The sequence below is a fragment of the Euprymna scolopes genome, chromosome 43 (genome assembly GCF_053919585.1).
Source record: "Euprymna scolopes isolate OS-2025 chromosome 43, ASM5391958v1, whole genome shotgun sequence".
Taxonomy (NCBI): domain Eukaryota; kingdom Metazoa; phylum Mollusca; class Cephalopoda; order Sepiida; family Sepiolidae; genus Euprymna; species Euprymna scolopes.
Genome location: NC_136524.1, coordinates 30,902,747 through 30,915,029, shown reverse-complemented (window position 1 = coordinate 30,915,029; position 12,283 = coordinate 30,902,747). Strand labels below are relative to the sequence as shown.

The 12,283-nt window shown below is 33.5% G+C and overlaps 2 protein-coding genes across 7 annotated transcripts in view; one reads left to right on the top strand and one right to left on the bottom strand.

Moving 5' to 3' along the window:
• Positions 1–7,652, bottom strand: part of LOC145268270 (EH domain-binding protein 1-like) — a 725,308-nt gene extending 717,656 nt beyond the window's left edge. For all 6 annotated transcript variants that reach the window (XM_080123631.1, XM_080123633.1, XM_080123634.1 and 3 more), the window contains exon 1: positions 7,549–7,652. The gene's annotated coding sequence lies outside the window, so the exon portion shown is untranslated. The remainder of the gene's footprint in view (positions 1–7,548) is intronic.
• Positions 7,653–8,001: 349 nt separating this feature from the next.
• LOC145268268 (uncharacterized) overlaps positions 8,002–12,283 on the top strand; it is a 42,677-nt gene continuing 38,395 nt past the window's right edge. The window contains exon 1 of the mRNA XM_080123630.1: positions 8,002–8,167. Coding sequence (XP_079979756.1) covers positions 8,104–8,167 — 64 coding nt within the window. The 5' untranslated portion in view covers positions 8,002–8,103. The remainder of the gene's footprint in view (positions 8,168–12,283) is intronic.

Here is a 12,283-nt window from a genome sequence, read left to right as displayed (position 1 = left end):
AAGTGTTTAGACCCAAAATTGGCGAAGGAGTTTGGTAGAGTTTTCAAATGTCAAATCGTTGAACCATGACTCCTTGAAAGCTAAATTTCTGGCCGAAAACTGATTAAAAAGATTTTCCCCAATCTTAAATCTCGAGTCTGTAGACTGAAAATTGACAGAGTAGTTTTGTAGTGAAATACACACACACACACACACACACACACACAGACACTTTCACTTTTACAGACATATAGATTCAGACCATAAATTAATACATGTTTTGTTAAACTTAGATAGACCTAAACCTAAGTCAGCTAGTTACTGGATGTGCAATACTTCATTATTGAAAGTGAAGGGCTATCAGAAACAGAAGTAACAATTTTGGGCCAAGACAACAGTGTAGTATCTGTTCTTCAGATACTGCACTTCAATTTCTTGTTCTCTGTCAGCGGAGGTGAAGTCCTTCACGACTGAGACAATTTTTAATTTTTGTTCCTTTTCTCCACGTTAAAAAAACGACCCTGGTGTCTAACTCTGTCCCGTGGGGAGGCATTGTAAATAGGAACTATAATGCAGGAATTGACAGGTGCTGTAATTGGGAATAAGTGGTGGAGATGTCTTTTTTGATGCCTTTCGATACAATCTGCAAAAGTGACATGAGAATCAAGACTGACCCCATGGATTATCAAGGAAGATCAGGCTTTAATAACTAAGGCTGGATTAAAAAGCATGATTAAAGAAGCAAGAAATATGGCCACTGAATTGGGTGCAGAGGAACAATAAAATGTTTCTGATCAACACATTTTATGATAAGAAACGGATATTTTGGAGGTGTGTGTTTTTTTTTTTTATCAGGATCTCTTCAACAGAGAGCCTTTATTTGTCTTTATTGAATTTTGACACTGATTCTGCTCGAATTAGGGCACCAAAAATGGCTAAGTGCAAAAGTGGTATGGAAGAGGATGAAGCTTGGGAGGCCTTGAAACAAATTGTGCTGAATAAGTTTCCTGGATAAATGGTTTGCTTTACATTAACTCCCCTCAAAGGTCAAAGTGGGGAGGCATAGTAAATAGGTACATTAACTCCCCTCAAAGGTCAAAGTGGGGAGGCATAGTAAATAGGTACATTAACTCCCCTCAAAGGTCAAAGTGGGGAGGCATAGTAAATAGGTACATTAACTCCCCTCAAAGGTCAAAGTGGGGAGGCATAGTAAATAGGTACATTAACTCCCCTCAAAGGTCAAAGTGGGGAGGCATAGTAAATAGGTACATTAACTCCCCTCAAAGGTCAAAGTGGGGAGGCATAGTAAATAGGTACATTAACTCCCCTCCTTCTCAATTAGGTTACAGGTAGTTGATTCGCCAGAGATGTAGGTCACCTTTCTATATCTTAGGAGATGTGCATAAATAAAGCGTAGGAGCCTGCATCCATCAATGTTTTGACTGGCAAATCAGCAGCCTCGTAACTCACTTCCTTTATATTGTCTTTTAGCCTTCACATTCTCTCTGAACGTTATTTCTGACAAAGGGGGAAGAATTTATGTTTTCTGGGTCGTAATCTATCCAAATAACACTTATTGTTGGCTAGTTTTTTTATCTTGAAGTAATATTTCTTCAGAGTTTTACATCAAGTGGCTTCATGCCTTATCTGGAGCAATTTTCATTTAAAAACCTGTTTACGGGACACATTTGATTGGTGAGGGTCTTATACTAACCATTTTTTTTTTTACTCTTTTTTTTTTGCAAGGTAGTCACTACTTTATCAAGGCTTGAATACCACTCGAGGATAATGCTTAATGAATATAAGGTGGTAGTTTAATAATCGTTAATGGTATAGACTGGGTAGAATTTGGATTATTTAAGGGGATGGCTTAACAAGAATCTGTTTACATTGGACTTGAAGGCTACCATATTGTAATCAGCTGTGAAGCAGTCCAATGGGACAGTGTTGTTTATGAAATCTGCATGTTGATTTAGGTATAGATAGAGAGTGGGAAAAATTGTTGATAGTGTTTATAGCTAGTAGAGTCTTTTTTGTGAAAGTTTGTTAGATTGGAGCTCAGATAAGCACTTGCTATGAAAATAATAAAACAGAGGCAGGCTCACATCTCTTCTGTGGGAAAGAGGTTGTAGGAAGGAGAAAAGGGCATCATCTACTAGGTTTCAAAGTTTTAAACTCTATCAAGGCAAGATAGAGCATGCCGAGCAGCTCCTGCCCAGATGTGGTAACAGTATTACATTGTATCTAGGATGTATTTGGCTCATACAGATAGAAAAATGCATCGGCAGGGAGATACATACTGGAGTGGTACAATAATCCAACCATCTTTCCAACAATCCGAGCAACGGATTTAATGTATGTGTTCAATTTCAGATCAGGAGTAAAAGTCAGTCCCAGAAACTTGTTAAGACATGATGCTTCCCCAAGACGAGAGCCATTCATTTCAATTGGAGCCAGATGGGGGTGAGAGCAATTATGATGAAAAGAGAGAAGTTTAGTTTTAGTTGCATTAAAATTAACCAGCTAACTTTCCCCCCATTGCACCATGTGCTTGAGATCAGAAGACAGAGAATCAGAAAGATCTTGGTCATTGCTGGCCTTGGATGTGTTGACATAGATTGTGGTATCATCTGCATGAATGTCTATGAATGATCTAAGCATGTGATTTGGAAGATCATTGATAAATATCAGGAAGAAAGTTGGAACCCTGAGGGATGCCAGCATTGATACTATGGGCCTCTGATTTCTGGCCATCAATAACTACTATTATATCAGAGAGAAAGGATGTAATAGTTATTAAGAGGACATTTCCAACTATTCCATAGCTGGCAATCTTATGAAGTAGACCTTTATGCCATACTCTATCAAAAGCTTAGGATATGTTAAGAGTTACTGCTCTAGAAACAAAGCTTTTGTCAAGAGATTCACTAAGTCTGTGTGATATTACAGTTAGTACATCAGCTGTAGATCGAGCAGAACGAAAACCATATTGTATGTCACTGAGTAGGTTGATTTGCTGAGGTGGTTGACCGTGTCTCTATTCATCAAAGATTCCAGCACCTTACTCATAATGCACCGGAGACCGATTGGTTTGTACTGAGAGGCAGATGACCAATCTCCAGAATTTTTAAATATGGGGCAGACTGATGAAGTTTTCCAGTGTGTTGGAAAGCATTTCTCTTTAAAGCAACATTTAAACAGCTTTGTATGTATGGGAGCTAATTTCAGATGAAGCTTTTTGTAAATATCTATTTTTCTTGTGCCTAAAATTTGTAATTCCCCAACTCCCCATTGCATATTTTATGTATGGGTTTTAAGTAGGATAATTATTGTATGATTTTGTGATAAATGGTTTATGAGTGTGTTGTTTTAGTGAATGATACTAGGTAGTTTCAGTGTTTGTTTTTTTTACTAAGGAGTCACCACTTATCAAGACCAAAGGGCCACTCAAGGGTAAAGGTTATTGAGTATCAGGTAGAGCATGAGACAACATTGTGATGATCAGTAATGGTGGAACTTATGTAAGGTTTAATTATTTAACAGGATGACTAAATAAACAAGAATTTATTTGCATTAGACTTGAAAACAACCATGTTATAGTCAGCTGAAAAGCAGCTCTGCAGTATCGTGTTCCACATATGAACTATAGTTGTAGGAAAGAAATTCTGCTCATAGAAATTATATTTTAAGCACTGATAGAGAGTAAGAGAAATTATTGACAGTTGTAGCCAGAAGAGTATTTGTTGCGAATGTTTTGCAAAGGGGGGGGGGGTATAGATTGAAGCTTAATCGAGCACCTGCTATGAATAACAATAGACAGTATAAAGTTGGAGATGATCAACCCCGCCACCTATCCTCCTTTTGGCCCTTTTTTTTTGTTGTTTATTTTAATTGCATTTTGACCCCAAACAAGGCACAGTGCCACTTTGATGTAGGGGCTACTATCTGGGACATAATTTGTAAGAGTACTATGTAGGGAGTTGAGCAGCAAGATGTCTATTTACATTACACTTAAACTTTTGCGTGTGAGTACAGTCAGGAAAGCAGGGAGCCGGAAGTCCAGCAGTCCTAGGAAAGAAACTAGTAGAATTGAAGGATTTCTTACATCTAGGGATTTCAGCTGTGTAGGGGTGGGATTTTACTACTTGTTGGCTTTGTCGGGTGTATTTCCATCGAGGGCTTGTAGTTCACCAAAGTATCCACCATTAAAATACTTGTAAAACAGGCAGAGGGATGCACATTTTGTCAATGGGACAGTGGCTGAAGCCTCCTAGCTGATAATGTGGGACTTATTAGGCTGGCAACTCTTTTGAACTCTAAGAGGGAGAGACCAGTAGCAGATGAACCAGCCCAAATCTAGCAACAATACTCAATACATGGGCGAATGGTGGCCTTGTAGAGATACAGGATACTCTCAGGCATAAGTAACTTTCTAGCATGGTAGAGGGAGCCTACCTTCTTTGCAGCAGCCTTAGTAATACCCTCAATGTATCTGTTCCAACTCATGTTCTCTGTGAACATTAAGCCAAGGAGTTTGAACGAGCTACTTTCAGGTAATGTATCATTAGTCATAGCTAGTGGTTGAGAAGGTTTCTTGTAGTTATTAAAAGAAACAAGCTTGGTCTTGGCAGCATTGAATGTGGCCATCCATTTTTGTCTCCATCAAATAGAAACTGGAGGTCTTCCTCTAGTGTTTCTGCTTGGATACATGTTCATTCATTTTCCCCTTATGTCTATCATAAAGTGTAGTGACATCAGAAAATATACCCATTTCAGAGACAATTTTGTTAGGGAGATCATTTATGAATATCAGGAATAATAAAGCTCCAACGATCGACCCCTGACCTGAAGTACACTCGCATTTATATCATATATATATATATCACGTTTTGACATATGATCATGGATTCTTCTCTTATTTAAGACTAGCCGGCATTGCCCCGGTGTTTGAAGGTGTATGTTGAGCAAAAAAAAATTGAAAAAATGTGGTAGTAGGCAAGCAGGCTTGAACCCGTACAACAAAGGAGGAAAAGAATGTGAAAACAAAAAAATGTGACGTCTTTGCCGTTGCATCCATCGCCAAAATGGAAGTGGAGAAGGTTTAAATTAAGGCTAGTCAATCGAAAAGAGTTGATAACTTTCGAAAATATCGGTGAAAAAAAAAGCAACCCCTCCCTGTAGAAAAGTGCCCAGTTGAGGGTGAAGGAATTAATGTTTTTAGACAATTTTTCAATATTTGTCCAAAGGGTCGAGCTTGAAAACGATACCAATCTTGTGAAAATCCGTCGCCTCTGTCGAAAGTTTTAGGCATACATACAGATGAGATTTATATTATATAAGGATTTAATTATGTTAAGTATTCATCCAGTAATACCATAGGATTTGATTGTGGAACTCTGTTCCGTCTGCCTGCTTCCCACCTGACTACAACTTGGATGTGTTCAAGTCCAACATTAACAAATTCCTAATGAACCGCCCCCTTAAGTAAACACTTCATCAAATCTCCACACTAACGTAATGTACTTGCAATAACCCTTATCCCTGAGTGGCTTCCGGGCCTTGATAAGTGGTAACCACTGTGTAAAAAAAAAAAAAATTTTCATGAGAAGACCATCATGCCATACCCTGTCAATGCTTAGATATATCTAGGGCTACTGCCTTAGCCTCCCCTGCTTTATCCAGTGTTGGTATATATGTTCAGAGATTACAGTTAGGATATCTGCTGTAGAACGGGCTTGCCTAAACCCATACTGTTAGTTGGACAAAAGTTTAGCAGCTGTAAGGTGATGGACTAGAGCTTGGTTACTTTTCATAAGTATTTATATATATATATATATATATATATATATATATATATATATATATATATATATATATATATATGCGAATGTCCATCGATGAGAATGAGAGCATGTTACAAGAAGGTTGAAAATTATTTGAATAATTCTTATCCACCCGATCTGTCAATAAGAATTAGAATTATAGGCACTTCTGCATGTCAGCGACATGAGGCGAATGTGTGTATTTTAGTTTCAAGAACCACCGACAGATGTCACTTGTTAGCCATAGAACAAGGGTCAATAACTCTTCCTTTTCTAAAAGTGCATGCAAATTAAATTAAAATTACATTTTTATATAATTTTTTTGTACACAAAAAAAATTATTCTTAAACCTTTATAAATGTTTCATGTTTTTAAAATTCTATTTTGCTACATTTTTATACGACTTTACCGTAAAAAAAATAATTCTAACAATCTATAAATGTTTCATGTTTTTAAAGTTATATTTTGCTACATATTTCTACAACCTTCCTAGAAAAAAAAAAAAATTTTTTAAATAATTCTAAAAATAATTTATAAATGTTTCGTGTTTTTACCATATTTATTATTTTATTTTCAATTATGAATCACTCATTGAAAAGAAATTATATTAATACATTAAAATTATATTTTGATACATTTTTTATTCAATAAGTTTTTCAATTTTCATATTTTTGTGTTATTATATATTTTTGCGTTATCGTGAACACTTGTTTATATTTGAGGTTCACATAATGGCCGCTAAAGACACTCTTTCGAAGAACAGGTGTCAATAACTCGTTTTTGTTGCTAATATGTCACTGACATGCGGAAGTGCCGAATCATATTGTAAGTTTTAATCTTTGGAGCTTATTTAGAATTAAACCTATTAAATGAATAAATAAATTGCAGAAAAATCTTTATAATGTACGTACCTATCACGGAGCGAAGACATTATATTCCAAAAGTTACGTAAATAGATCAAATAGTTTGTTGCTTTGTTTTTATTTTAGGAAAATAATATTGGGGCGAAAGTGCGCTTGTTTTGTTGACCACCAGAAAAGATTACCTTCATGAATTGGGATTAAATTGTTAAGTTAAATAAGAGAATAGTTACAAAACACCTTCCCCCCCCCCCCATCAACTATTTGATCCATTTGCGTGATTTTTTTTTTTTTTTTTTGTAATATGACGGGTACGTACACTATAAAGTTGTGTGTGTGTGTGTGTGTGTGTATTTTTGTTTTGGAAATATTTTGAATTCTAAATAAGTACCCATTTTTTTTTAAATATATTTCTGTATAAAACAGAAATTAGCATTTAGCAAAATGTTTATCCATAGCAAAAAAAAAAAAAAAAAAAAAAAAATGCTTATCAATCGATTTATTTTCATCTGTACACGTAAAAGCAAGGTGGTTTGTGACACAGGTATTATTTTATTTTCGAAAACAAAAAAAAAAAGAAGTTCAATAAGTGATTTCTTTAATTAAATTTAACGAGAAATCTGTCTGAAATTTAGGTGAAGTTAAAATTCATAATGCTAGTTTATCTAAACCACGGAAACAACATATGTGCAAATGTAAATAAATACTGCCACAAAATAATAAATCTCTTAAGCGTAGTGTGAGCGACAAACAACCATTAACGAAGTGACATTAAGAATTGTTGCTTTGAATTATAAGAAATAATTCAAGTGATTGTCAGAAAGTGGTATTAACGATTAGAAATTTCTATCTCAAGCATAAAAAAAAATAATTTTCATCATACTCACACATTCTAAAGTGACGGATCAATCGTTAGTATTTGAGGGATAAAATTCGGAATAGTTATAATAACAGTAAAATCGCCATGTTCGTTTCTTAGTCACGTGTTTCCGCTTTTTTTTTTTTTTCCAAATAAATTAATTAAATTTATTTTTTGTTTTCGTTATTTCAGAATGAACATCATTTTGCAAAATCTAGTTGATATTGAATTAAAAAAGAAAATAGTTAATGCTTAAAAAAAATTGTAAATTAGCGCTTTGGTTCGAGATTAAGTAAAAAAAAACAAAGAAACTTTCATTTTGTTTTGAAAATTTGAGATTACGTTGATGTTTTAATTTTAATATTTTGAATATATGGTTCTGCTTTTATTTTTGTAATTTTTGTGGTGATTAAAATGATAAATTAGAAAAGGAAAAGTTAATTTCGTTGTCTCCGCGTATGCGGTGAGAGCATTTCTATTGTCCAAGTACCGGGGGAGGGGGTGTTTTCAGACAACCAGGTCAATTCTTAATTTGAATCGAGGCTTAGCAGACGAGACGCGCAGAGGTTCTTCGCGAGGAAAGATGGCGACACCGAAACGCAAAGAAAATTCACTGAAAAAGTCGAAAAACATCCACGAAGCTAAAGGTAAGAGATTTAAAAGTTCATATCACTATTCACTAACAACAGATAAGTGGCTGGACATATCTAAGCACTTTTATTTGATACGTTCGCATAGCAGACATCATGTCGGCTGCTAGCGGGAAGAAATGGTTTTTTTTAAGTGTTATGAAAATCTTTGTAAACTAAATATTTGGTTTAGGATAGATTTTCTTTTATTTATATATTTTGTCTTGTAAAGAGGCGAAATAAAATAGGTGCGGTAAATTTATTTCTGCTCGACTTTAACATCAGCAATAAAAGCTGTTTCGTCAGGCTTTTTCAAAAGTAAAGAAATTACAAAAAAGTACTTTCTCCCGCGAGCCTAAACAGACGATTAAATATGGCGTCGTCAACATGTTGTTAGAAGTCCGGCATTTAAGAGTTCGGAAGAAAAATAGTTTTCTTCTTGGATGTTGGAAACTGTTTTTATTTAAAATAAAAGCCGATACTGAGGTTTATTTTTATTTTATCTGTACTAAAATCTGTTTTAAATATTAGATACGAAATTGTACTTTGTTGTCGACTTTTTTTCTTTTCTTTTGTTTTTCGTCTTCCGGTAAATCTTATCTCTCTTCCCGCTGCTCTTTTCTTCCCCTTTATATTTTCCTATTACTTTCCTCCTCTTTGTCTTTCATCACATCTCTGTCTTCCATTTCTCTCTATCTTCCCTTTTTTCTCTCTCTCTCTCTCTCTCTCTCTCTCGCTTTGTCCCTCTCTCTCTCTCTCTCTTTACTAAGAGTTCTTCATTCACTGTCAGTTGTGATCAATAACAACGAGAGAAAAAAAAAAAACTCCACGTGCAGAATGATGTAGACTTCAAACTTTCACGCATAAACATAATTTTATTATTATTTACATATAATTCCTATGATCTATTATCAATTTTTTTTAATAAAATAAAGATCTTATATTGTCCGTGTTTTCTATCTAATAAAGTCATTTTTTTGCACGTTTCGTCATAAAAAGATCAAATGAAATATTGTCATTCTGATTCTTTCTTGGAACAAATAATCTTCCATCAACATGACTTTTCTATTTTGTCTCAGATGTTAATAAAAAAAAAAAAAAAGGATGGCGTATGTTTTATTTAATGTCAGTTATTCTTTTGATTTCCTGATTTTCTAAAAACAATAAAATCAAAAGTTTTTCATATTTTTATATAAAGTTATATCGCCATGAACGCAGGAAGTTGACATAACTAGATTTTTTTTCTTTTTTATTTTCTTAATAAACGCTGGTTTGTTTATAAGATAAATACCACCTCCCTTATAAAAATTGGCTTTGTTTTATTTCTCTTATTATATATATATATATATATATATATATATATATATATATATATATCTCCAAATATCGAAATTTACTTTGTTCCTACTTGAAATCCGCAATTTTTTTTTTCTTTTAACCTAAAATCAAAAACAATTTTCTTTTTAGATGAGGATTGATAATTTGGATCGGACTACTGTTCTCACCTTGAATGTTATTCTCACAGCGTTTCGGCCGGTGTAACGTTCAACATTCGCCAGGTGCGTCTTGTCAAACTCAGAAACCCTTACGGAATTTCAAACAGGTTTTTGAATTGAACAAGACGCACCTGAGTAAGGCCGGAGATTACATCGGCTGAAACACTTTGAGAAGAACATCCATGAATGAAAAACAGTAGCCAGTCCGAATAATCCATAAGATGAAAGCCTTATATGTTCTAATACTACACTTCATCTTTTCCGTTCTCGATCACGGTTAGTGATGTAGAAATCCTTGTAGACTGAGGCATTTTTTTTTTTTTTTTACATACCATTAAAGAATTTATGTATAAGAAACTAGATCTTAGCTTGTATTAAAAACCGACCATGTGTTTAAATCTGCATTGGTCAGGAGGCAAGGAAATAGAAATTCGAAATCCGCTGAAATCGATTGATTAGTGTTTACATTAGTGCACCTGCACCGCACCGTCTGCACCGATTTCGGGGGAGGGGTAAACATCCTTTACTACTGTGTGTGTTTTCTTTTTTTTAAATCTTCTGCATTCGAATGCTTGACACTCGCTTGAAAATCGTAAGGATCTCATCTTTTTCTTTTTTATTAATAAGTAGCGATTTCTCAACACGTGGATAGTAAAACTAAAACTTGTTTTATAATTCTATTCATTGATCACAGACACTCTGCATTGCTTATGCTGCACTTGTTTTGTGTTGTTTATTTATTTTTTGTTTGTTTTAATCTTTACATGTGAATTTTTGACATGTGGTTGGAAATCGAGATATACAAACTTAAATGTGTTAGTTTCCACATGGGAATGAATACTTTTGGTATCCTATTTTGATGTGTTTATTTTATTGGTTTGTTTTTATTTATTCATTCATTTATTTATTTATTTTGAAAGGTGCGCTTAATACTAGTTTTTCTTTTTTAAAAAATGGTTAACACATGTAATAAAATCTGAACATTTAGAATAAAATAAAGGAAAACGTTGTTCATTATACTCACCCTAAGTCCGAGGTGGCTGAGGAAGAGGAATATCCCCAGCCCAACTCTGTAACATCTCGCATATATATAAATGGAACGGTGCCACTTATTAGACACATTAACTAATAGGGAAAAAAAACTTTATTATTCAAAAATCGCATAATTAAAATCAGATTGTAAGTGATAAAATTATACTATTTATTACACACAAACACACGGTCATAAATAATGTTAGTTTAATTTATACGATTTTAAACTAATAGGGCGCACGTATGGAAGCGATACCCCTCTCCTGTATGTTTTTAGTTTTTATTTTTATTTTTATTTTTTTTTTTTTTTGCAGCGGATTATTATTGAATGAGCACTCACTCCTCCTCTACTAGATTAGCAAAACAATTTTTTTTTTTTTTAGTCAATATTTAAATAGTTGTAGGGATTCTCAGTTTCTAATGCAACAGTTTAATAAATCAGTTACCCATTTTAAACCACTCGATGTTTTTAGGCCAAATTTCTTTTTAAAGCAATTGGGTTTGTTTTTTGTTTTTTCTTCGATTATTTTATATATATATGGTCATCTTCAAATTGTATCACCCGACATTTGTGCGCTAGAGAACCAACTGAAGACTTATATTTAAAAAGTTGATTTTTAGCGGTATTCGGGCACGCACGTGATTCGGGTCGCCATGTTTGTTTTCGCACGCGCGAATCAATACGAAAGAAAGACCCGAATACCCCTAAAAATCAACTTTTTAAAGAGAAGTCTTTTACATTTACATCTCCAGCAAATTTTATCAATTGTTGCTTTTAAATATTTCTGAATGGATATGGTATGCCCACATAAATACAACTTGTTTTATGCAATTAATCTTTTGGTTTGCATATATTGTAAAGTTGTATCCATCCACGAGGCATATTTGAAGCCAAATTCTAAAAATAGACCAAAAAGAATTTTTGAAGGCCAAACTACTTTTTAAAAGGCTAAATTCGCGAAATTTTGCTTAAAAACATCGAGTGGTTCTAAAATGTGTAATCGATTTACAAGAACGTTACATTAGAAACTAAGCACCCCTTCAAATATTTAGATACTGACTAAAAAAAAAAAAATGATTATCTAGTAGACTAGTGAGGTTTTAGCAGTATCAGAATTTTTGTAGGAATTTTTGACACCCCTAACACGAAACTGCGAATAAAATATAAAAATCTCGTAATTTCTCTGTTAAAAGTGGGTTATTTATTTTCTTTATGGATTATACTTCCAAAATAAACTATTACAGTTGTTTTAAAAGTAATAGAAATATATTTTTTTTTAAACAGTAATGAATTTTCCGAACTCAATATTTTTCAATTTTTAAACTTTAAAAATCTATCAAAATTTTTCTATTGATTCTATTTTTACGATATTTTCAGGATCAATGTGAAATTTTATGTTCTTTCCAATAAATTGAATATAATATTTTAGACAAACGTTTTTTTTTTTTAATTCACCCCCCCCCCCCATTTTTAAGTGTCTATTAAAAAGTAAATAATTAATTTAGTCACCGAAAAGTAAATAATTATTTACTCACAAATTGAAGAGAAAAGGTCAATAAATAATATATTCAAATTAAAAAAAAAAAAGTGTTCTTTTAGAATTTT